Here is a 27,225-nt window from a genome sequence, read left to right on the forward strand (position 1 = left end):
CTTTCTGAGCCTTAGTAAATTGAGGTAAAACTTACCTCACAGGTTTGTTACATGTCATCTTGCATGCTGTAGGTGTCTAGTACATGCTAACTATCATGCGAACAGGTGGAGCTGATTATGGAAGGCATTAGATTAGACCATACAAAACTGACATTTTTGTGGATTAAAAAAATGGCCAACTTTCAGATCTAATTGTAAGATGGCCCCATCTTAGGAACCTCAAGGGCACTGTTACAGTGAGGCCACCATGTGGATGGCAAATTCAAATTCCTTAGTGAGTTTTCAGTCGATTGTCATGGATAGCCATATTCATCAGTGACTAATTTATAACATGCTAACATAACATCCACAACCACATAGCTTGGGGCTCTTCAGCCATCCCCTAAGCCTATACAGACAAATATTTTATGTTTTACTATCATTAGCATATTAAACTCACTGCATTTGAATGGTTATACCATTGTTCCAGAGTCACAAGTACACAAAAAGAATGGTCACAAGTACACCATTTCACCTGCCTTTTCTAATAAGACCCATAACCAAAGACAAGCCCACCTAGACCTTTGATGGTCCATATACACTCTAAAAACTCAGTTTCAAGGTGTTTTCCATATGGTTGATCTTCTCGGTCACTCTACTTTGCACTTGAGGCAGGCGTTTCCGGAAATTTCCACTCAGCAGGATGTAGAGAAAAGGGTTGATGCTGCTGCTGGCATAGCTGAGACAGATGGAGAGGTAGTAGCCCACGTAGAACGCCAGTGTGGGCTGCCCCATCTGTAAGTTCACCAGTTGTACCACATGATAGGGGGCAGCACTTAGGATAAAGACTGCCACCAGCACAAGCACCATTTTGGTCAGCTTCATCACTCTCTGCCTCGGAACACTGGGATTGTAGCTGTGGACAAGACGTTTGGAAAGACAGAACACAACCAACCATAGAAATTATGGGGCAGTGACTGCCCAGAACTTTCTGGATGGTTCATAATGGCTATGCAGTGAAGTATGAAGCTCATTTTTATGCCTACTTATTCAGAGATCTGTGAAAATATTCTTTTTTGTCCCTCTTAAAACTTTCCCAGATTTTCCAAAGCTGGAACATTTTGAGAAAAAAAATAAATGAATAAATCCAAAGTGTCACATAAGTATACATGAATCTATACTGATGGAATGATTGAGTAATATGAGAGAGAAAAGACAAACCTTTTTTACAGAAAAATTCCAAGTAATATATGTAGATGCTCCCCTTTCCAGGAGACGGAGATTAATTCCTGCCTTCCCTCTTTTCCCCTTTAGGGTGGCCTATACTTAACAACTCATTTCGAAAGAATAGAGAAAGGGATAAATAATGTTTTATAGTGGGGGAATTTGGCAACCACCGCCTTAACCAAGTGATCAAGATTAACAACAGGGCTGTCATGTAGTTGTCATGCACCTCTTGATATGTTGTGATGAAAAGATTTTTTTTTCCCCTAAAACACATAGCTAGAGTCTAATCCTGATACACTATCAGGCCATCCCAGATTGGTGGACATTCTGCAGGATACCCGACCAGTACTCCTTAAGTACTTAAGACTCTCAAGGTTATGAAAAACAAGAAAAGAATGAGAAACTGTCACAGACCACAGGAGAATGGAGAGACATGTCAACTAAATGCAGTGTGGTCCCTTGGATTGAATCCTGGAGCAGAAAAAGGACTTGGATGGAAAAACTGGTGAAATCCAACATAGGGGTAGAGTTTAGTTAATAGTAATGTACCGCGATTATCTTGGGTTTGACAATTGCATCATGGTTGGACATTAATGGGGAAATTGGGTGAGGAGTATACGGAGGCTCTCTGTGTTATTTATGCCACTTTTCTATATATTTAAAATCATTCTAAAATTAAAAAATACTTAAAATTCCCCAACTTCATCATGTTACATCATTTTTAGACATTTAATAGAAATTTCCCTGGGACATGGCTGAAGCAGATGGATAAGCCTGGGCAATAATATAAAATAAAATCGGGCAGCTGAAAATCATTCTAAGATAATGATTCCTCTGCAGTTCAACTGAGTAGCCACCATCATTCGTCTAACTTATTGCATTTTGAGGGATAACTGACAATATGAACTTTGTTTCATAAGATGCTCTTGGCATTTCTAAGAAAAGTGTTGGAGCAAAATGATCTGATTTGGAGAACTCTTTTAAAAGGGCTCAAGCATCCTCTCCAGCTGTTGATGCCATAATATTCCATATGATTCCATTTCAACCTTCTCACCAACTTGGCTCCCTGTGATACATTTAAAAGCTAATTTTTTTCTCTATAACTGTGAATGCTTCCCTTTCTCATTCTAAATAGACCATTCTTTAATAATGCAAATTCCCAAAGAATTTAAAAAAGTAAGAAAAAATGTCATGAGCCAAATGAGCACCTAAATGAGCCAAATGACCACCCTTTGGTACCAGGGTTTGCCACAAATTTTGACTAATAGTGGTTAAATAGTTTGCACATTCTTTCGAAAACATCTTTACCGTGTTATATATATGGTATGTGGGGAAAGTCAGTGATCTTGTCATTTTAAAAGAAATGCAGTGAGGCAATTTTTTTTTTTTTTGTCTTTTTAGGGCCACACCCACTGCACAAGAAAGTTCCCAGGCTAGGGGTCCAATAGGAGCTGTAGCTGCTGGCCTACATCACAGCCACAGCAACGCCAGATCCGAGCCGTGTTTGCAATCTATACCACAGCTCACGGGAAGGACAGATCCTTAACCCTCTGATCGAGGCCAGGAATCGAACTTGTGTCCTCATGGATACCAGTCGAGTTCGCTGACTACTGAGCCATGATGCAAACTCCTAAAGGCAAATTTTAATAATGATTTTTAACCTAACATAGAACCACTTGCCTTATTTGAACAACTTGACACATACAATTTCAAGTAAAAAATAATTTAGATTTATTCATATAGTTTTAGAGATGAGTATCTTTAAAGGTCCTCCTCAAGTTTATTGTCTCTAGGTTTTATGTAGTCCTAATTAACCGTGTGCCAAGTATTTAAATGTTAATGAGATCCTGCTCCTCTACACTAAAAAACCCCACAAAAATTGAAAGGTTATAAATTATGCACAACATCCAGGATATTTACATATGCACATAACTCTACAGAATGTACAAATAAAATGTTCAAATAACATTGCTGATGACAAATATAAAATTTTTTAAATAGACTCTTGAGTTCTGTTTACATTTTTATGAAACCATTACATTAAGTGATTACGATATTTATCACTGAGAGATCCTCAAATAGCAGCTTCAGGACATGTCTTATTTTCAGAAAATGCTTATAAAGACATTAATGCCCCTACGTCTGGGTGTGGTGGGTTTCAAATGATTGTTGCTTAGGTTTCTGTTGTAGATATCTTAGATCTCTGAATTGTTCATTTAACAAATAAAGCAAAATAAGGCATACACTTACCATCTGGCATCCTTATTCTGTTGATACATCTCCCAAGTATAGCATAAAATTAAAACATAGCACACCAAAATCAAGGGTAAAGGGAAAAAGAAAGTTGTTATCGTCAAATACAAAGTATACCTGTAAAATGAGAGAGAAGACATGGCCATTACATTCATGACTCCAGGAACTGGTTTTATAGTTTAAGATTCTCTGCTTTTTCAGGGCCCAGAATAAAAGTGCTTGGGAAAAAAGTTAGGGATCTTTGGGTGCTTTCATGTAGAGAAGTTCCACTTTTCATTATTCTAACAATGACTCTTTTGAAGCCAGCCCTTCTCAGTAGCCAGGGGAGTACAGACGGGTGAGGATACTTATTTATTATCATTATATTTAGTATTATTAGCAACTACAGGCAACCACAGGTGGCATTTATTATATAGTAGTCTCTTTTCATGGCGCTTTACATTTTTAACCCACTGAATCTGTGAGAGCCCAAGAGTACAACACTGTTACTGTCTTCACATTACAGAAGAGGAAACTAAGGCACAGAGAGGGGTTAACGGCTTGTCCAAGGTGATTCAGCTAGTAAGTTGCAGAGGTGATACTTGAACCCAGACAGATAGTCGAGCTCCTGAGCTCATGCTTGTAATCACAGCTCCAGGTGGCCTGGCCATGGGTGTGGAGGAGGACCTGTCGTCAAATCAGTCTATCTTTTCCTTGGTGCCCCACCAGGGGGAGCTCTTGAATGAGCCAACTCCATGTTTGCACAGACACAGGAGTCCTTCCTGGCAGAACCCCTGTGTCCTGGAAAAAGGCCACCAGAATTGCGTGGGTATGGACAGGGTGGCAGAGTGAGAACCAGGACCAGAGAGCCTCTGAATATAGCACACTAGCCCCAGGCTAGTCACCATAAGGACTTCTGGGAGGCACCACAGAGGTCAAAACCTCAGAATATCCCTTATGATAACCCACTGAAAATAGCAGAAACAGTTGTCAGTGCAAAATAGTCTTTATTTGACACAGGGCAAAGTCATGTAGTCATAAAATGAGCCTCAGTTTGTGCCCTCCTTTTGGACAGGGTGGGACTCAGGTTAATCTACCAGCCCGCAGTGATTAAATATCATATCATCTTTAGGAGGGCTTCTGATTTTTGTCTCTGGGTGGAGTCAGTGCTGATGTGAGAAATAATGAATAGACAATCCATGGTATAGATGTTGCACTTGTCTGGAGATTTTTGTTGCTGAACCTGTACCCCTTCAGGACCCCTTCCTCCATCCCTCTCAGACTATGTCTATTTGTTGCAGAAACGACTCGTTGACATGACCAGTGGTAGAATGGGCAAAAGGAATCTGCCAAATGGACTTTCCATAATATATATAAAAAGCACCTAGCACCGTACCTGGCAAGCGATGGAAAAATTTTCACCAGAGATTCCAATACTAGGTTCAAAATTTCAACTAGAAAAATGATGAGGGAGTTCTGCAGCGGAAACAAATCTGACCAGCATCCATGAGGACACAGGTTTGATCCCTGGTCTTGCTCAGTGGGTTAAGGATCTGGCGTTGCTGTGAGCTGTGGTGTAGGTCACAGACAGGGCTCTGATCTGGTGTTGCTCTGGCTGTGGCTGTGGCTGTGGCCGGAGGCTATAGCTCGGATTAGACCCCTAGCCTGGGAACCTCCATAGGCTGTGGGTGCGGCCCTAAAAAAAAAAAAAATTGACAATTTTTCCTTCCAAGTTAAAATGTAAGAAATGCCTGTGTCGGTGGTTATATTAGTTTCCCAGAGCTGCTGTAACAAAGTGACCACAAACTGGATAGCTTAAAACAACAGAAACTGATCATCTCCCAGTTCTGGAAGCTGGGAGTCTGAAATTAAGGTGTGGGCAGGATTGGTTCCTCCTTTGGGGAGGAAGTGTGTGTTCCAGCCTCTGGTGATGGCTTCTGGCAGTCCTTGGTGTTCTTTGGCTTATAGACATGTCACTCCAATCTCTGCCTCTGATTCACGTGCATCTTTTGTGTGTCTCTTCCAATCTCCCTCTCCTTACCATGAACCAGTCCTTGGATTTAGGGCCCACCCTAATCCAGTAAGACCTCACTTAACTTAATTATATCTGCAGAGGCTATTTCTAAATATGGTCATATTCATAGGTAGTAGAGTTAGGACTTGGACATATTATTGGAGGGGAGGGGTGAAGGACAACTCAACCAAACTCCAGCTGCTTATTGATAAGGTTTGAGCCTCAGTGAATCCTCTACCCTTTTGGAAAGTCCACCCCTCCCTTGATTGTTGTGCTCTCATTGAGTCCGGCTGTCACCCACCGATCTCTCTCTCTCTTTTTTTTGCCTCCACCCACCCCCCACCCCCTGTGGCATATGGAGTTCCCTGGCCAGGGATCAGATCTGAGCCACAGTTGCCACCTAGGCTGCAGCTGCAGCAACACCTGATCCTTAACCCACTCTGCCGGACTGGGGATCAAACCTGTATCCCAGTGCTCCCAAGATGCCGCTGATCCCATTGTGCCACAGTGGGAACTCCAGGCTGCTACTGATCTTTAGAATCCATATTTAAATATATTTGCACCCACCAAGGTTACATGATTAAATTCAAAATATTTTCCTAAAGGTTACCCTCTCCTTAAAATCAAACTATCAACTTGATGGTGGGAAGCAGAGAGCTAAGTGGGAAGTCTGGCCCTAAGAGGGTTCCCAAGGATACTCTGCACGGCTGCTCACGTGTGGACAAGGAGGATGAAGCCCTTCACAACTTAATTCGACTCTATTTTTCTTAAGTTTTAACAACCTACCAGAGTACATCGTCAGGAGATGTTAAATCAAAAGCACAGCTCTCGACGCCGTCTTTAAATTTGATGACCTTCGAGTAGACCCAGACAGGCCATGCCAGAATAAAGGAAGCTGCCCAAAGGCCCAGATTGATGCTGATCGCCCTGTACCTCGTTCTCCAACTCGTCAGTCGAAACGGCTGGACGAGAGCCAAGTACCTGAAAAGCCGGTTAAGAAGGGTTTGGGGACAATCAATATAAGAGCATTGAGATCGAAGGATGAAAGGTTCATGACAGAAGTAAATTATTAGTATTGTTATCCTCCCTGAAGTACACCTCTATCAGGGTGAAAGCGAGTTATATTGTATAAGAGCTGGCTGGTACCTGCAGAGAAAACAATTCTTGACCTCGCAAGTCTGAATAAACCACTCGGCTGTCACTTCCACAAAGGCACTGAATATGGTGAAATTCTGCTCTGCAAAACTCTTTCTTTACAAAGACGCCTCCGTTGCACACGACACTCTGGAAGAATTTGCCTCTGAACTTGGGATTTCCTCTAGGAGGGAGTGGCCCTCTTTCCAGTAGGGTGTGCTGACCTAGGACAGGAAGGGGGAGAGTGTGCGGCTGGTTGAAGAATACTCAGCAGCAGGAGGCCTGACACCTGGGGCAGACATTCTGCTCCGATGGCTTTCTAGGCGCGTTCCCAGGCTCCTGGAGGTTCAGTTCACAGAATCACAGTGAGGATAAACAAAAGTGAGTGGTACACACAATGCAGATTCCAAAGGGAACTTAGGCTGGAGGCTGGAGGGGAGAAATGGACTAATTTCATGGGGAAGGGGCTTCTTTTTCCTTTTCTTTTTTTTCCATTGTCATCCAGGAAAAAAAAAAAAAAGATAATCGTTAATCAAACTTGAAATCCTGACATACCAAATAGATTTGGTCCTCCAGAAAATCCAAGAGTTTTTCAGAGCGAACTGAAAGCTAAAGCATGAAAAAGAGCTCAGATCCGGAGGATCATACTTGGGAAAACACAGTTTTGCTGTGCTGGGGTAGGGCTAGGAGTGTAAGAAAGCAGCATGAGTAGACATTAAATAAATGTAAATTATGGTCAGTCATTCTGTGCTTTTCTCTAAGTTTTTTTAGAGCTACTTAATGAAGATTTATAACAATAGAAAATCCCCCATCCCCTTGCTCTTTCACTTTCGCACAAGAGGCAGGACATTTTGCACTCAGTTAAGGGACCCCTTAGTGTGCACGGACTGGCTTGTGGCCCGGGTGCCTCAGCCACCCCTCCTTACCCACGCTGCACCTGTGTTAGCTGTTGCCAAGGAGAGAAGGCCCCCTTCCCTCCCTGCTGAGGGGAGGGATGAGGTAGTGATTATACAGCAGACCAGCCATCATTCTGTCTGGGATAAAAGACGATGGCGTCATGGCCTTGATCAATTAGGGACTCTTCTCTGATCATCCTTCCAGCTGAAAACCCTTCAGCGGCTTTTCCTTGCCTTTCAGATCACATTCTGGATTCTCCCCAGGACCCCGGAGGTGTTTCTCCACTTGGCCCTCCCTGTCACATAGGCCGAAGCATGGTCCAGTCTCTCTCTGGCAATCCCTCCACACTATCCCCATTCAGGGTGGATACATGCTGTTCTACCTTCCTGGCAGGACCTGCCTCTACTTCCTCATGCTCTTCTTGTAAGACCCCACTTTGGTCTTCCTCTCAGGGAAGCTTCCCCTGACCACCCTTGTATACGAGGGCTCATGACTGTAAATGCGGATTATAGAGGAAATCTGCTATTTCTTCCTAGTATGTATGACTGGGTGGAAATACACATTGACTGACTTTATGTGAGTCTGCACTTAATGTCTGCCTACACCTCTGGAAAGGAAGGCTCATGAAGGCAGGAGCCTGGGCTGACAGTTTAATGCCACTATATCTCCTGTGTCTGGGATAGTGCCTGGCATCCGGTCCATGCTCAAGACATAGTTGTTAAATGAATGAATAGGGAATTTTGGCTCCAATGTACTGACTTTTAGAAAATTTACTTACGAAAGCAACCGCTAATGAAAGTCTAGATAGCTTTCACCTGGAGACAGACATTTTTAATCTTTTAGATGTTTACAAGAACTTTTTGTATTGCTTTGGAGGTAGGAACCCACTATTAAAATATTCCACACGTTGGAGTTCTCCTGTTGCACAGCAGGTTAAGGATCTGGTGTTGTCACTGCAGTGGCTCGGATTTGATTCCTGGCCTGGGAATTCCCACATGCTGCAGCCTCAACCAAAAAATAAAGTAGAATAGAACAGGATAGGATAAGATAGACTAAAAATATTCCACAATGTTGCAGTTATTAACTAATCAGAGAAAGAAAATGAAAGACTTAAGGGAAACACTTGAAATTTATGATCCATTAAATTGACAATTAAAAGAATTTAAATGTACAAACAATAAGGCCTTATTGGATGGCACGGACATTTAGTTTGGGCCTCACAAAGAAAACTCCATTTCTTTTCTACAAAACTGCAGATTTTGTTGCACTTTTATGAATTTAGTAGAATTAGGACGGCAAGAAATGCTGAGGAGGTAAAGGTTCAGTTTTACAAAAATCTTCGTTTGTCCCTGGCCATGTGATCCTCTGAAGTGAGGGCAGGGAGGAGGATAAAGGCCTGAGTGTTGTAATTTGACAGGAAAATTTTAGCATGCTGTGTTCATACAATTAAAAAAAAAACATGTTATTTAGCTGTGTAAGATACATGCATACACAAACACATATTCAGAAAAAACTGTGAACATTAGGAAAATGTTCTGTGGTCTGTTCTAAGGCAGACAATGTGCTTTCACCTCATTTGCAGTAAAAGGTTTAAAGAAAAGGTACAGGTTCCCCTCTTTAAAGAAAAAGCCATGGAGTTCCCGTTGTGATGCAGCGGAAAAGAATCCAACTAGGAACCATGAGGTTTCGGGTTTGATCCCTGGCCTCACTCAGTGGGTTAAGGATCCAGTGTTGCTGTGAGCTGTGGTGTAGTTTACAGGAATGGCCCGGGTCTGGCGTTGCTGTGGCTGTGGTGTAGGCTGGCAGCTGTAGCTCCAATTTGACCCCTAGTCTGGGAACCTCCATATGCCACAGATGTGGCCCTAAAAAGCAAAAAGAAAGAAAGAGAGAAAGAAGAAAGAAAGAAAGAAAGAAAGAAAGAAAGAAAGAAAGAAAGAAAGAAAGAAAGAAAGGAAAGAAAAGAAAAGAAAGAAAGAGAGAGAAAGAGAGGAAGAAAGAAAAAGAGCGAGCCAGTTGCTCCTGCCTTCATGGCACTTACATTGTATGAAGAAGTTTTATTTTTCTGAGAATGGGACTGGTGAGGCCTGTATTTCAGTTGCTTTTTGGCAGTGGGCCTGTCCGGTGCACGGCCTGAGCCCTGGTGTTGGAACCCTGGTTGGAACCCTGGTGTTGGAACCCTGGTAAACTCACCAGGCTTTACTCCGCACCCTGTCAGCATTGGTAGCATCAGCTGAACTAACCAGGGCTACCCACCCAGTATGAGGATTAAAAAAACATGATGTTAATTATAAATTGGAAGGTACACCACGTATTTGGGGAATTCTTTTTCAGAAAAGCAGCAGAATATAAAAATGCATCAAACATTACCACCATTATTCACATCTGAATAATAATGATCCAGTGAATGATGTATGTGAACCCTGCTATTCCTTTGTTTATCCAGCTGAAGGATTGCTCCTTACTTCCCAACCCCAAAGGTCTATTTGGAAGGATGAAAGAGACAGAACTCTGGAAATGGTCCTGGATGGACTCAGAGAAATTTAACACAGCCCTCAAGATGGACATTCATTCATTCATTCATTCATCAATACTTTTGGAGCACCTGTGTGCCAGGCACTATTACCCAGACATTTGGGATGTACTAGTGATCAAAGACCCTGCCTTTGTGAGGTTTACATTTGAGGGGTAGGGGAAGCTGGACAAAAAACAACACGCGTATCTCCACACACAAAGTAGTTTAAATGGTGAAATATATTTGAAGCAAGGGAGAAAGAAAGAAGTAGATCAAGGCAAGGGGGGCTAAATGTGCTAGATTGGAGTTGGGGTGGGAAGAAGGTGGATTGAGACCTTAAGTGGGTTGTTCCCCGAGATGGCAGATCACTGTGGTGCTTAGTACTATTGTTTTGGGGGCTTGCTTCTGTTGGGGAGTGCTGCTGAGACCTGGTGTGGGCATCTGGATGATGCAGGGAACCCAACCTTGCATGCTTCCTAGGGAAGCCAGATGGTTAGGCACTTGCCAGCTACCTGCCATCTCTAGGGTTGGGCAGCCTGGGTCTGTACGGGGCTCCACCCCTCAGTGGCTCCATATGCACTTGCCATCACCATCACCTCCTCAAGTAACATTATGTGGTTGGTGAATATGGTTATGGCGTATACAGAACCCAGTCCAACACATTTCTAATAATGTATAATTGGCAGCATTTGCATTAACCGATCAAAATGAGGAGTGTAAAAGATGGTCTTCCTGGTACTCTGACTTCTCTTCGCAGCCACTTATTCTCAATGCTTCACCTATTCCTTAAAGCTGCTAAGTGATGACAGGGTGTGCAAGACATTGAACTTGCCCGAAAAAGCCCTGGACAGGGAGCGAGCAGACCTACTTCAGTTCTCAGCTCTGCCATGGACTCTCTATGTGCCTTTGGCAAATCTCCTCACCTCTCAGGACTTCAGCTTCTTTATTGCAAGAATGATGAGGGGACATTCATTCTGGTTTCCAATATTTCATGACTTTGTGGGGTTTTTTTTTTTTGCCTTGCAGTCGATTGTAAATAAAACTGAGATCGCAAGAATGATTGGGAAAAAGGAGATTTTTAGTGTTTGTTTCCTATTAAAAAATTGACCTCAGGGAGTTCCCATCGTGGCTCAGTAGTTAACGAATCTGACTAGGAACCATGAGGTTGCGGGTTCAATCCCTGGCCTTGCTTGGTGGGTTAAGGGTCTGGCGTAGCCATGAGCTGTGGTATAGGTCGCAGACGTGACTTGGATCCCGCCTTGCTGTGGCTCTAGTGTAGGCCGGTGGCTGCGGCTCTGATTTGACCCCTAGCCTGGGAACCTCCATATGCCACAGGAGCAGCCCAAGTAATGGCAAAAAAAGATGACATTAAAAAAAAAAAATTGACCTCAGATTTCCTGCTATGGTACATTGGGTTCAGAATCCAATTGCAGCAGCTTGGGTTACTGCAGAGGCACAGGTTTGATCCCCACCTGGGCACAGTGGGTTAAAGGATCTGGCATTGCTACAGCTGCAGCACAGGTCAAAGCTGTGGCTTGGTATCAGTCTCTGGCCAGGGGAACTACCATATGCAGAGGGTGTGGCCATAAAAAAATTTGACCTCTGAAAGGTGGAAAAATATTAACTGATCTGTCCTACAGGGAAATAAGCAAAAGAAGAAATGCTTCGCTATTACAAACCAACACTGATGTTGCTTAAATTGGGATGAATTTGGGGAAGTACAGGCAACCCTGCATTATGTTGAGATATTTCAAAGCTCTTCACTTACCTGTCCACACTCATGACGGTCATGATGGCACTACAGGCAAACTGGTTGCAGGTATCCAGGGATGTGATGATGGTACAGAGAGGCTCCCCAAACACCCATTCTCCTCCTTGGGCCCACTGGTGAATAAGAAAAGGCATTCCAATGATGTGGACCAGATCAGCCACAGCCAGGTTGCACATATAAATGTCAGGAATAGTTTTTTTCCTGGACCTGAAAGAAATGGAGGAAAATTGGAGGATTGACATAGAGAGGACATACCTTCTTCAATTTATGCCATCTGTTACAGATTTTCAGTTGCCAAAATAAATTCTAAAAGTTAAATGGAAACCATCACACATGCACACATGAATGCCTTGCCCTGCGAGTATTTAAACACTTAAAACTATTTATCCAATAATTAACTGGGGCAGTTTAAAAAATGTATCCACTAATTCTTTGTTATTGCTTTCAGGAGGCAGCGTCTAATTGCCCACGCCTATTCCTTTGATTGTGGGTTGAATTTAGTGACTCACTTTTAATGAATAGAAGGTAGTGGGATTGACAGTGTAACATTCAAAATTAGGACATAGAGGCCTGGGGCAGGGGTTTCTCTTTGCTCTGTCTTGGACCTCTTTCTCTGGGGAAAGCCAGCTGCCATCTTGTAAGGATACTCAAGCAACACTCTGAAGAGGTCCATGTGGAGAGGAACGGAGACCCCTGCCAAATACCAACAACAACCTGTAACTTAAGCGTGAGAGTGAATTACTTTGGAATAGATGCTCGAGCCCCAAGCAAGCCTTTAGATAGTCATCTGTCAGATGGACATTTCACCTGCAACTTTATGAGAAACCCTGAGCCAGAATCACTCAGCTAAGCTGCTCTTAGATTCTTGACCTTCAAAACTATATGAGATAATAAATGTCTATTATTTTAAGCTACTAAGTTTTGAAGTAGTTTCTACATAACAACAAATTATACCAACTCTAAGCTCACTCAGGCAAAAGATGTTTTGTCTTCACCTATCCTTCATACCATATACAGCTGAACAGGGAAAACAAATGTTTCCATTGTGGAATGCATTTCTTTTTTTGCCACTGAAGCTGTCAGTTCAAATCCTAAGGCCACTGTTACCAAAATTTTCAACCATTACTTAGAAATATTGCAATAAAATCTAACTCAATAGAAAAGACTATTAATTAAGACCTGGAAATCCAGACAGTGTGGAAAAGAAATCCGAACTGAGTGAACTGGTGGAGGACACTGAAAAAACTCTCTTGCCTCCTGTTGGGGAAGTGAAGACAGACAAATTTTCTGAGAGGAGAATTTAAATTTAAAATTCAGTTGGTCCCTATCTTCAAAGAGTTGGGACATTTAATAATAAACAGGTATCATCTTTTTCTGGGAGACACTAGTCGTTAATTCAATGCACATTTTATTGAGCACCAATTATATGTTGGGTATAATATTGTGCTTTGGACGGCAAAGCTAATAACTTATATACTGTAACATCCAGGAACTTATAGGCTAGCCATGTATATATAAATGGTCACATTACAATGTGACAAGAGAAAGCGAGAGAAAGCACAAGGAGTGCATGAAACGGGGTCTACTCCCTCTCCTGGGAATAGTCAAGGCAAATCTGGCACAAGTAGCATCCATACTGAGGACAGATAAGAATTTATAGAGCATGTAAGAATTAACCCTAAGATGGTGTCACAATTGCTAGTTCAATCTGGATCCAGGGCTCTGTTGTTGGAAGCTACTGTGTGCCTTTATTATCCAGGGACAGCAAATTCTACAGCCTATGAACTTTATATATCTCAGCCATCAAAGCCTTGTCAGAGGCATAGGTTGGGGCCAGGATATTTAACCCAGGCCCTGGCAGTGGGCACAACATGTGGGGGAACTAGTGCAACCACACCCCTTACTCAGCAACCACACCCTGGGCACTGTTGATAAGGCAGGTTGGGCTCTTGACCCCAGGAGGTTGATGACTCATATCACAAAGACCAAGAAGGAGAAAAGACTTGAGGAAAAGACCATGTCAGCTAAAAGGGCCACCAAGCAACTGTCCTTGGTCTCTGATCCTCTGTCTTCTCCAGGCCATTGGGAGTCAGGGGAGAGGAACTGACACTAGTAGTCCAGTAGGAGTTCCACACTTAAAACACACACGTGCGTGCGCACACACATACACACACACAATAATTAAAAAACCCCTACAAATCTTAGCCTATAAGTAGGTGTTATTTCCACTTGAATTGGGATATAAACTATAAGCAGTTGCTTAGGCTCTAATTTCAGCAGTTAACCCATGGCCCTTGCTCTCCTGCAGATAGACACCCATCATTTACTGATCATGAGCTATGGTAATTCCTTTGTGGAACTCAGTAGTGGCCATTAACTGGCAATTAAAAAGAATTAAATAAAAGTGTTGCTAGATGATACTCTGTATAGCAGAAGAGAATTCTGAAGCAAATGATGTATTTATCTGGGCATAAGGTACTAGAGCAATAAAAACAACATATTATACTTATTATTTTTTTTACTGAAAGCAACAGCATATAGAAATTAAAAATAACTGAACAGAAATAGTAAAACTTCTAACTATACAACTTGCTTTCTTTTTTAAGGTCTAATTTATCTTCAGAGTTCCTGTTGCCAGACTTCATTAGACTTCTATCTCTCATGAACCAAACATTAAAAAAAAATGTAGGAGTTCCCACCATGGCTCAGCAGAAATGAATCTGACTAGTGTCTATGAGGATGCAGGTTTGATCCCTGGCCTCGCTCAGTGGGTTAAGGATCTGGAGTTGCCATGAGCTGTAGCGTAAGTTGCAGATGTGGCTTGGATCTGGCAGTGTTGTGGTGTCGGCTCTGGCGTCGGCTGGTAGCTATGGCTCTGTTTCCATCCTTAGCCTGGGAACCTCCATATGCCGTGGGTGCAGCTCTAAAAAAAAAAAAAAAAAAAAAAGTAAATCAGTGATCATAATATATGGCCAAATCTAATGAATGTTATGACAAATTATGATAGTCTGCAATACCATGCAATAAATGATATAGTTGTTACAAATCATAGTTTGGAAGAATATTTAATCAAATGGCAAACTATTCCTATTTGAATATTTAGTCAAATGGGGTAATGACCCCAAGTTTCTTTACACATTTGTTTAAGAATATGGTGAAATAATATGTTATAGTGATCACAGACTGTGATTATCTATTTGGTAATAGTAGCATGACTGATTTTGACTTTATTCTTTGTATTTTTTTATGTTAAAAATTCTATTTACTTTTTGCAAACAGAAATGACAAAGTATGAAATGGATTAGATAGAACCAAACAAAAAATGTAACATCTCATATGCAGGATGATGCTTTGCTGATCAGCCCTCCCTCAAGTCCATTTTCCCCTCTTCTGCATTTGCTCCTAGGTCTCCTTGCCAACTGACTTTTGGCTTGTATTGGCTACTAGGAAGCAGGATTGGAGGGAAATTGGAGGGTAAGAAGAGAGGAGGGGCCAGGGTATATGTGCAACAAGGGTGTGACAACAGCTTACATATAGCTGGCTCTCTGGGGAAAGTAAAGAACTGGTCATAGAGAGCATTAGTTATGATTTAAGCTGGGTGGGATAAAGGAAGAGGCCTTGTTCTAAGCATCTCCCCTCTCTGTTTTAGCAACTCATGTTCCATCATTAGACCATTAGTGCTCTTTCAGGTTAACTCACTGTCCCTGTAATCATTAAAGCATGTAGACACCATTGGGAAGGATGAAAAAGTAAGATGTTTCAGGAGTTCCCTCATAGCTCAGCAGGTTAAGGATCCAGCAATGTTACTGCTATGGCATGGGTTGAACACCTGGCCCAGGAACTTCTACAGGCCGAGGGCACAGCCATCACCGCTCCCCTCGCCCACCAAAGTAAAGTGTTTTACTAATTCATGATTTAGTGTAAATTAATTGAGTTGACAGCCAGTTGAGGGCAGGGAATGACAGAGTAGGGATGTTTTATTTCTAGGGAGACAAGGCATCCTTTGGAGATTTTCTGCCCACTTGAAGTGGTCTGTCAGTAGACAGGATTAAGATGTATTCAGGAGGTTGAGGGGGGCAGGATCAAAGGAGAAAAAGTCATCTCTTTATCGAAGTAGTTTTCTGGGCACCCCAGGGCTGTGGAGAATAGTTGAGTAATGGAGTTGAGTTCATAAGTCTCTTTCTGAAGAACAAATGCAGAAAATCTTATGTTATCACTGGCCCAATTTTCCTCCTACATTTTCTAACCTGGCTTCCTTTGACTTCCCATAAATTTAAGTATGAGAGACTGGTAACAATCTGGCCTCATTACTTTATAGTGACCCTCCTAATGCATAAATTGATTCTTACTTTTTTTTTTTTAGGGCTGCATGTGTGGCATATGGAAGTTCCCAGCGGAGGGGTCGAATTGGAGCTTCAGCTTTCAGCCTGTGTCACAGTTACAGCAATGCCAGATCCGAGCTGCATCTGCAACCTACACCATAGCCTGTGGCAGTGCCAGAACCTTAACCCACTCAGCGAGGCCAAGGATTGAACCTGCATCCTCATGGATACTAGTTGAGTTTGTTTCTGCTGAGACAAAATGGGAACTCTGATTCTTACTTTTTAAAAAAGCCACATTTTAAAAGGACATCTTATTCTGCAAGCTCTAGCTTCTTTAAATCTATTTTCTTTTCCATGCATACTTGTAGTCTTCATTTGGCAAAGTCAGAAGTTAATTCATTGCTTGTGTCCCAGCATCGCTAATAATCTTACTGACTTTAAGTTCTACTCACTCTCTCCTGATACAAGTATTTATCATAAGTGGGAAAGTCCTAAATCTTAAATTTATCTATTTCTTTTTACTTTTAGTGTACTCTTAGTGTTTTAACTGAGCCACCTGCCTGTTATGAAGGTAACAAATAAAGGATCATGGCAAGGCATGATAAAAAGATTAGTATAAATTGCCTTAAAATTTTTGGAGAGCAGTTTTAAAAAGTGTTAGATAAATTCCAAGCCAAAAAATTAAAACTAATTTACTTTCAAATGACTTTTTGAGAGATTTATAAATTTTTGGAAAGCAATTTGCAAAGAAAAATATTAATTTCTTAGCAATAAAAATAAAATTAAGTTGCTTCCAAATATTTTTTGGAAGATTAGAAGATTCATCTTAAAAGCTCCATTAACATATATCTTCTCACATATTATCTATAAAATGGTAATGGTATGAAGTAGCAGATTTTTCACAGTAATTGCAAATAAATTTATATGGTTGTTCAGATTTTCTCTCTCTTCCCCCCCCCCCCCAGTTTAATAACTATTTGCTTTATGCTGAGAATCTGTTTCTAGGAATTATAGCTCAGTATTGACTTTGAGAAGAGTTCACATCCCATATTTCTTCTTCATTCCAGCTTTGTCTCCATTTGAGTTGGGGGAATCAGGCCATTATCTATTAGTGTAATTTGAGGGGGATCAAGAAGTTTCTCTGGCTCCAAATATTTCTTCAACAGCTTGTCACTGTACCTGAGATCCACACTGCAGAGTCTTCGCATGTAAAAATTGTCTGTAAAAATGCAGCCACTTCTGGAGGGCTAACACCTTATGAGGGCTTCGTTTCTCAGCACTGGGACCAACACTATGGGCATGAGACATGCTTATGTCGCTTATGTCGTTAGGGGAAGATTAAGGGGCGTGAGGGAAAGACGGAAGGAGAAGGGGGCAGGTACAGTGGGTAAACAGGGAAAGCTAGAAACACTCCTGTGTCTCCAGCTATTAACTTTCTACCCCACATTGTTGCCTTCTTGAGGCTTTCTGAGAATATTTGATTACTTTTATCTCCCTTCCTGGAACTTATTATTTGAACCACTCCCCCCCCCCAACTTGATTATTTTTAATGTCATATTATTTTTCAAATGAATTCATGTGTTTAAATCTTATCTTCTCCCCTGAACCATGAACTTTTTGAGTCAGCTGCTGCCATTTTTCTTTGGTATTAACATAACCTGTAGAATAGTGCTGGGCAGACAATGGGTATTTAATGATACATATCGAGTCAAACTGCTTCTAGTACTTAGAAAATAATTTCAAATGCTTGATATTTACAAATGGCTTTACAGGACCCAATAAGGAAGGCCTGAATTCATTAAGAGTAGAATTTCAATGTATCGAATATATCTTCAGTTATGAATGGTTTAAAAAAAAAAGCACCATTGATACACTACACTTCACTACAGAGATAAGGACAAGAAAGATTTGAAGGTAGGCTGGCTGATGAGAAGCCATCTGGAGAAAGTGACCTGTGATGGGCTTTCTCAGGGATAGCACACGTCATCCCATCACCATCCTGAGGTTCTTAACTGGTCCTATGAGGATCTGTCCATCCACATGGCAAATCCAGTCATCTTCCTACTTTGGATGATTTGTTTGTTTTCACTAATGGGGAAGAAACAGCCTGGAATTTGGAATCATGGGATCTGAGTTCACGTGCCAGGACTGTCACTCACTAGCTGTGTGATGCTAGATGAGTCATTTTCTCTCCTGAGCTTCTTTCCTCAAATAAGTATCATAATAATACTGCTTTGTTGAGGAGCAAATGAGCTTACAACTGTGCTTTGTGTAATAAGTTACATAAATGTTTTTTGTAGTTTTGTGTGTTAATATAATGTTGAAAACATCCTTTCTGTGAAAACATCCTTTCTGTAGTAACTCAGAATATATTTTATAATATATACATATAGACAGTTTTTTAAAGTGGTGGCTGTAAGACCAGAGATCAGGATAAAAAAATTTTAACATCTCATATGTATTAAAACAATGTGAAAAAAATCAGGGTAGCAAAGATAATCATGTAGTGATGGGGCACGTGTACACTAAATTCATTTTGTCAAGAGAAGAAGTAGAGTCGACCCCCAGTATCCACCAGGGATTGTTCCAGGACAGCTGCCCACACCTGTACCAAAATCCACAGATACACAAGTCCCTTATATGAAATAGTGTGGTGTTTGCTTATAACCCACATGTATTCTCCCTACTAATTTAAATTGTCTTTAGATTACTTATAATACTTAATAACAATGTAAATGCTATGTAAATAGTTGTAAATACAATATAAATGCCATAGAAATAGTTGCTAGTTTCAGCAAAGTTTTGCATTTTGGAACTTTCTGGAATTTTTTTCCAAATATTTTTGAATATTGCTTGACTCCCTGGATGTGGAACCTATGGGTACCAAGCCCATGGATACTGAGGGCTGATTGTAATCTGGTCTTATGCTACAAGCTAAACCTCAGGCTCTAAGTTTGAGAGGAAGCAGGACATTAGCTGGATGACATGAGAGATGTGAGGCAAAGGCAGGAGGTGCTAGGGCTCAGATGCCTCTCCATCTGGCCTGCACCCAGGTGGTCTGTATTGAGGGGACCAGCCCACCATGTATGATGGCCTGAATCTTTAGGTAATCAGGTAGAGTCACTCTTGCTTGAGTGAGTGCAAGAGTCTTTTTTACCAGCTAAACCAGGTCAGCCTCTTATTAATAGGAAATTAAATAGTTGCCTGGCAGTTTCAATCCATACCTGGCTTCATTGCCAGAGATTCTGAGTTAACTAGTCTGGGATGAAACTGTGTAATCAGATTTTTAAAAGCTTCGAGGTGATTCTACTATGTAACTAAGAATGAGAACTGCTGCCTTACAAATTCACTAACTCAGCAGTAAGCATTGGCATAGCTTTTTTCATTTTATATCTGCGACTCACTCAGATGTTACTTAATACACGAGGAAAATATCTGCAGAACTTCTTTAATTTTCCTAAGCAAATATTTCCCAAACCTGATTTCATTAAGAAAACTCCTTACAGGAGTTCCCATCGTGGCGCAGTGGTTAACGAATCTGACTAGGAACCATGAGGTTGCAGGTTCGGTCCCTGCCCTTGCTCAGTGGGTTAACGATCCGGCGTTGCCATGAGCTGTGGTGTAGGTTGCAGACGCGGCTCGGATCCTGCGTTGCTGTGGCTCTGGCGTAGGCCGGTGGCTACAGCTCCGATTCAACCCCTAGCCTGGGAACCTCCATATGCTGCGGGAGCGGCCCAAGAAATAGCAAAAAGACCAAAAAAAAAAAAAAAAAAAAAGAAAAAAAAAAGAAAACTCCTTACGGGGGAAAAGGATTCCTTTAAGGAGTATAGAATGTCCCTAAATCATGGAAAAGAAAAAGAAGCCCTTACCTTATTATAGTGAATACAATGAGGATGTTGCCCGCTAGCCCTGTTGAACAGATAATCCCAATCATGGAAGGGAGAATGGCTGTGTCCACCACGCTGAGGATTTGATAAGCAAACTCTTGATTCCAGGATTTGTTCAAAAATTCAGCAGACGTGTTACAACAAGATGAATGGAGTGAATTCATTGTTCACAAACCTCCAGTGGTTAAAGCTGTGAAGGAATAAGAAGTGATTTCTTTAATGAATTTTTAAGGCAGTTCTCTCAATATAGATTTTCTTTGACTTAATCAAAGATTTTTGGGAGTTCTCATGGTACGGTGGTATAAGGGTCTGATATTGTCCCTGCAGGGGCTTGGGTTGCTTCTGTGGTGTGGGTTCGATCCCTGGCAAAAAAATGTACTGGAGCTTTCTTTGCACCAAGAATCCATGCAATGTAAGATTCCAGGATGAGCTTGATTGCATCCTGTCTGTAATGATGTGACGGATCACTGGAGGAGATACTTAGCAGCAAATTGCTGAACAGTGTACTAAGACAGTGTGCACGCTTCGAGCAAAGCTAATATTTACTCAGTACACACTGGTACTGGTTTTATTCAGCTGGCATCTGTTCTTATTGGCCTACTACATGTCTAGTCATATTGGCTAGGACCCTCAAAATACTTAGGTTGTTAAATACATCTTATCTGTCTGCTACAAAGTGCATGGGGGAACCAGCTCTGATTGTTTAGGAATAAAGTGGGATAAGACTTCCTGAGATGATTCCTGGACTGTCTTTAAGGATAAGGAGGAAGCGTTTGATCAGGAAAGGACAAAGTGGGAAGGAAAAAATCTTGTAGCAAGTTGAGGTACTATGTACAAAGATGAATTATGGCACAGGAAAAGACGTCCAACAGCCAACCTAAAAATAAATAAGTAAACAAACAAAACCAAATGGAACTGGAAAATTATTTGCTTGACCAACCATCTTGATAAAAGACATTAAAAAAAAATGCCATCTAAGTCTTGTTCCTGGCAATGGTAAACTGAGTAACTCTGATTCACCCTCCCACTGAAAACAATAAAATATTCTGAGCAAAATGTACACATGGGTATGTGTGAATAGGTGTGTGTGTTGTGTGTGTGTGTGTGTGTGTGTGTATGCATATGTACAGCAATTTAAAATTATTCAAGATCTGAAAAGTTTAGTGGTCCCTCCCTGGACCGTTTTTGGATGAGATCTGGTAACTGCAAGATAAGCTGACTATTGAAGCATCAAGGGTATTTTTATCCAGAAGGTACTTACTAATGCCACAACCATTTGCACTCTGGTTCAGTGTCTATGCTGTGTCCAGAGGGAAGTCAAGACGCTCAGCCTACTGGTGGTGGGGAATTTTTCAGAAGAACCTTCCTCTGAGCTGGAGCCCCAGGAGTGACATCATTAGGTATGCACGGACCTGATTTAGGTGTTCCTCTCCTACTTCCACAACCACTGAGAACTGCTGAAAGACCCTGGTGCCTTTGGGATGGAGAAGAAAGAGGGAAGGACGAGAGAAGTGGACATTCTCTGGGAAGTCGTAGCTTCCAGAGATCCTGCTCTGGAAGGATCCTGAAGAATCCTGTCTCAGATTTGTACCCTGAGTTGGCAGGTCAGGGACTCCCAAGGCTTGAACCTAATCTGATGTGGTCAAGGCCTGTGAAGGCCTCTGAGTACTAGACAGATGCAAATGCAAATCCATTTTAAAGGAAAAAACAGCCATCCTAGGCCTCAGAGAATCCTCAAAATATTTTTGAGGGTAATGGCCAGCAAGCAGTTGAAGACACAAGCATTGCTTATATACTGATTGAAATAAATTAAAGACTTAAATGCAAGAACCTAAACTGTAAAACTACAAGAAGAAAACATAGGGAAAAAGCTCCTTGACACTGGTCTTTGCAATGATTTTTTTTTGATATGACATCAAAAGTACAAGGAACAAATGCAAAAATAAACAAGTGGGACTATATCAAACTAACAAGCTTCTGCACAACAAAAGAAACAATCAACGAAATCAAAAGATAACCTATGGAAATAGGAGAAAATATTTTCAAAACATTTACCTGATAAGAGATTTATATCCAAAATGTATAAGGAACTTATATAACTCAATAGCAAAATACAAACAGCCCAATTAAAAAAAATGGGCAAAGGACTTAACTAGATATTTTTCCAGAGAAGATGTACAAATGGCCCATAGGCATATGAGATGCTCAGTATCATTCACCATAAAGAAATGCAAATCAAACCACAATGAGCTATCTTCTCACACCTGTTGGGATGGCTATGATGAAAAAAAAAACCCAAACAAACAGAAAATAACAAGTGTTGTCAAAGATGTGGAGAAAAGGGAATCATTTGGCACTGTTGGTAGGAATGTAAATTAGTGTAGCCATTATGGAAAAAAAAGCTGGAGTTTTGTCAATAAATTAAAAATAGAACCATCATATGATGCAGCAGTCCCGCTCCTAGGTATACATCTGAAAGAAATGAAATCAGAATCTTGAGATACATGAACTCCCATGTTCCTTGTAGCATTATTTACAATCATCAAGACATGGAAATAACCTAAGTGTCCACTGATGGATGAATGGATAAAGAAAATGTGATATACACACACAGACACAGGGAAATAATAAAGAGCCATAAAAAAGAAGGATATCCTGGAGTTCCCGTCGTGGCGCAGTGGTTAACGAATCCGACTAGGAACCATGAGGTTGCGGGTTCAATCCCTGCCCTTGCTCGGTGGGTTAACGATCCAGCGTTGCCATGAGCTGTGGTGTAGGTTGCAGATGCGGCTCGGATCCCGCGTTGCTGTGGCTCTGGCGTAGGCCGGTGGCTACAGCTCCGACTCAACCCCTAGCCTGGGAACCTCCATATGCCGCGGGAGCGGCCCAAGAAATAGCAACAACAACAACAACAAAAGACAAAAAAAAAAGAAGGATATCCTGCTTTTTGTGACAACATGGATGGAACTTGAGTGTATTATGCTAAGTGAAATAAGTCCAGAGAAAGACAAATGCTGTATGTTCTCACTTATATGTGGAATCTTAAAACGCTGACCTTATAGAAATTGAGAGTAAAATGGTGGCTATTAGGGGCTTGGGAGTGGGGGAAGAAATGGGGAGATGTTGGTCAAAGGGTATACACTTCTAGCCATAAGACGAATAAATTTCGGGAATCTAATAAACACCGTGGTGACTATAATTGACAGTATCATATACTTGAAAGTTGTGAAGGGAGTATATCTTAAATATTATTACCATTAAAAGGTAATTATGTGCATGGACAGAGGTGTTAACTACCCTTTTGTGGTAATCATTTTGTAATATACATGCACCAAATTGTCATGTTGTACACCTCAAATATGTTATATGTCAGTAATATCTCAATAAAACTGGGAAAAAAGGAATGTGGTATATACATACAGTGAAATATTAGTCAAGCATAAAAATGAAGGAAATCCTGTCATAGGCTACGACATGGATGAACCTCCAGGACATCATGCTAAGCAAAGTGAGCCCATCGCAGAAGGATAAACAGTGCACGATTACACACACATGAAGTATCCAGTGCAGTCAGAATCACTGAGAGCAGATTGGTGGCTACCAAGGGTAGGGATAAAGGGAAATGAGGAGTTGCTATTCAATGGGAATAGAGTTTTAGGCATGCCAGGTAAAAAATTGCTAGAGATCTGCAGCACAATGTTGTCTTTATTCAACATTCAACACTGTACTGTTCACTCAAAAATTTGTGTAGAGGATTGATGTCATGTTTGTGTGTGTGTGTTTATCAGAATAAAAAGCATATGTGAGGAGTTCCCGTTGTGGCACAGTGGTTAACGAATCTGACGAGCAACCAAGAGGTTGCCGGTTGGATCCCTGGCCTTGCTCAGTGGGTTAAGGATCCGGCGTTGCTGTGAGCTGTGGTGTAGGTTGCAGATGTGGCTCAGATCCCATGTTGCTGTGGCTCTGGTGTAGGCTGGCAGCTACAGCTCCGATTCGACCCCTAGCCTGGGAACCTCCATATGCCGAGAGAGCAGCCCAAGAAATGGCAAAAAGACAAAAAAAAAAAAAAGCATATGTGAGAGGACAAAATGAATATTTGAGAAACAAGGCAGAGTGAATATTTCTTAGTCTAGACAGAATATTCCAGTCTGTTATCAACTTTGCCTGTTGGTAAAGTATGCTCACAAAAAATAAAAAGTAACATCAAAATTGAAAAAAAAAAAAAAAAAGGAGATACATCAAGAGAGCAAAAAGGCAAGCCTCACAGGATATTTCTTTTTTTTAAAAAAATGATTTTTATTTTTTCCATTATAGCTGGTTTACAGTGTTCTGTCAATTTTATACTGTACAGCAAGGTGACCCAGTGACATAGGATATTTCTAAGATATATAACCAACTGCAGGCTCTTGTTCAGAATATATAAAATATCTATACAAATCAATGAGAAAAATTGTATACAATTTTTAGACTATTCCACAGAAAAATGGCCAGAGATTTCAATAGGCATTGATGTGTATCCATGGTCAATAAACACTTTAGAAGGTATTCAATATTCATTTGTGGTAAGGAAATGGCAAATTAAAACAATAGGGTACCTATACATATCTATCAGATTGGTAAAAAAAATGTCAAGTCTGAGAGTTCCAAATGTTGGTGAGGATACGGAGCTGCAGAAACTCCTGCCACTGGTATGCCACTGTGGAAAACAGGGGGGCTTTATTTTCTAAAGTTGAGTGATTACATATTATCCTATAGCCCAGAAACTTTCCCCTAGGTTGCAAAAAATAAAAATAAAGACTTGTCTGAGTCAGAAATCCTTGAAAACTTCAGATTCTGTTTGGAAACTTTCCCCTATGTTTATATGTACCAGGATAAGCACTCCAGAATGTTCACAGAAATATTTATTTTAAATGCCTTAAACTGAAAATCATCAAAATACCGATTATCATTGTACAACTACAGGTGTGATAAATTCATTGAGTAATAAAAAATGCTGATTAACAATGGGATGGATAAATAGATTATGATACATTGACGTAATAAAATACCTTCCAGCACTATAAGGGAACAGACTATAAAGACACATAATAATATGGACGGATTTAATAACTTTTCTGTTCCGCTTCCGTAATTTCCACTAATCTGTCCTCCACCTCGTTTATTCGTTCTTCTGCCTCCTGTATTCTGTTAGCTGCTTCTAGTGAATGTTTTATTTGTTACTGTAATTTGCATCTCTTCTTGTTTAAGTTTTATACCTTGTATCTCTTTGCTCAGTGTTTCCTGTATGTTATCCATCTTTGCTTCCAGTTTATTTCCAATGTCTTGCATCATCTTCAGCGTCAACAGTCTTTTCCCTGGAGGCTGAGAATCTCCTCCTCGTTTAGCTGTTTTTCTGGGGTTTTACCTTTCTCCCTAATCTGAGTTATAGTTCTCTGTCTTTCCATTTTTATAAGTTTTTGGTGTGGTGACCTTCTTACAGATAACAGAGTTGTAGCCTCTCTTACTTCTGGTGTCTGCCCCTCTATGGCTGAAGTCAGTATTGGGGCTTGCCATAGGCTTCCTGATGGAGGGGCTGATGCCTGCCCACTGGTAGGTGGAGCTGATTCTAATCCCTCTGGTGGGTGGGGTTTAGTCTCTGGATGGGATTAGGGGCAGCTGTGTGCCTGAGGGGTCTTTAGGCTGCCTGTTTACTGAGGGGTGGGGCTGTGATCCCACCTGGGTTGTTGTTTGCCCTGGGGCTTCTCAGCAGCTGACTGACGGGTGGGGTCAGGTTTTCCCAAAATGGCCACCTCCAGAGAAAAGGCAGCTGCTGAATATACCGGAGAGCTTTACCTTCAATGTCCCTCCCTCACGACAAGCCACATTCACCCCTATTTTCCCAGGATGTCCTCCGAGAACTGCAGTCAGGTTTGACTCTGATTCTATGGAGACTTTGCTTTGCCCTGGGACCCAGCGCACGTGAAAGTCTGTGTGCGCCTTTTAAGAATGGGGTCTCCGTTTCCCCCAGTCTGGTGCACAAGCCCCACTGGCCTTCAATGCCAGATGCTCCCAGGCTCTTTCTCGCCTTGCCAGATCCCCACACGTGAGAGTTTGATGTGTGGCTCAGAACTCTCACTCCTATAGGTGAGTCTCTGTGAACTAGTTAGTTTCCAGTCCATGAAGCTTCCCACCCAGGAAGTGTAGGGTTGTTTATATCGCCCCTCCTACCTCTTGATGTGTCCTCCTCTTTGTCTTCTGGAGTAGGATGTCTTTTTTAAGGTTTCCAGTCCATTTGGGTGAAGAGTGCTCAGTCTTTAGTTGTGAATTTTGTTGTTTTTAGGAGAGAAGTTGAGCTCCAGTCCTTCTATTCCGCCGTCTTGGATGGATTTAATAACTTAAAGTTGGGCAACAAGCAAAAATTCATACAGTATGATTCCATTTAGATAGGATTTTACAACACAGGCAAAACTAATCTATATTATTAGACATACATATAATAATGGTAAAAACACAAAGAAAAACAAAGAAATGATAACTGGAAAAGTTAGATTAATGGTCACCTCTAAAGAGAGGGTTTTATATATGGTTCTGAAGGTTATATTAATAGTAAAAATGGCTTTTAAAAAGCAGTCTGACGTCTGACACTGTGGTTTCAGGCAATAATCTAAAGTTCTGTTCTTCTTTTTTATTTTTTTTTTAATTTTTTTTTTTGCTTTTTAGGGCTGAACCCACGGCCTATGGAGGTTCCCAGGCTAGGAGTCTAATTGGAGTTGTGGCCACTGGCCTATGTTACAATCACAGCAATTGTGATCCAAGCTGTGCCTGTGACCTATACCACAGCTCCCCACAGCAACACCAGATCCTTAACCCCCTGAGCAAGGTCAGGAGTCAAACCCACATCCTCATGGATCCTAGTCAGGTTCCTTACCACTGAGCCACTAAGGGAACTCCCTGTTTCTACCTTTTTAACACTTATTTTCCTCATAATTTTCCCACTCTGCCTCTGTTCTCTTTAACTTTTCTATTTGGTTACTCCAAACTTTAAAATAAGCTAATATAAATGTTAACTTTGTGTTTTTTTAATGCTGAAATTTGATGCCAAAATGCATGCAAAAACTTAACAAAAGAGCTACTTCCAGGCAAAAAACAGCTATTTATGTCTGACTGGCTGAACTCACTGAAGCATTTCCTACAGAAGAACAGTCATAGTCTGTGACCTCATCCTGTTTTGAAAACAATAGATATGGCTACTTGAAAATGTTGAGAAAATA

General features: G+C 41.2%; 1 protein-coding gene across 1 annotated transcript; it reads right to left on the bottom strand.

Annotated features, from left to right (window-relative positions):
* Positions 1 to 421: 421 nt before the first annotated feature.
* MCHR2 (melanin concentrating hormone receptor 2) lies at positions 422 to 20,170 on the bottom strand. The gene is made up of 5 exons (XM_047769359.1): positions 19,958 to 20,170; positions 11,764 to 11,973; positions 6,239 to 6,433; positions 3,457 to 3,576; positions 422 to 895 (listed from the first exon to the last, which is right to left on the bottom strand). Exons 1-5 carry the CDS (start codon positions 20,137 to 20,139, stop codon positions 583 to 585), a joined length of 1,020 nt encoding a protein of 339 aa, XP_047625315.1. The 5' UTR covers positions 20,140 to 20,170; the 3' UTR covers positions 422 to 582.
* Between the last annotated feature and the right edge of the window lie 7,055 nt (positions 20,171 to 27,225).

Source organism: Phacochoerus africanus, chromosome 2 (genome assembly GCF_016906955.1).
Source record: "Phacochoerus africanus isolate WHEZ1 chromosome 2, ROS_Pafr_v1, whole genome shotgun sequence".
NCBI classification, from domain to species: domain Eukaryota; kingdom Metazoa; phylum Chordata; class Mammalia; order Artiodactyla; family Suidae; genus Phacochoerus; species Phacochoerus africanus.

Coding starts and splice junctions, on each gene's coding strand:
- MCHR2 (XM_047769359.1), bottom strand. CDS start 20,139: ATGAATTCACTCCATTCATCTTGTTGTAACACGTCTGCTGAATTTTTG. Junction 11,974..19,957: donor ATTGTATTCACTATAATAAG/GTAAGGGCTTCT, acceptor CATTTCTTTCAG/GTCCAGGAAAAAAACTATTC. Junction 896..3,456: donor CAGAATAAGGATGCCAGATG/GTAAGTGTATGC, acceptor TCTTGTCCACAG/CTACAATCCCAGTGTTCCGA.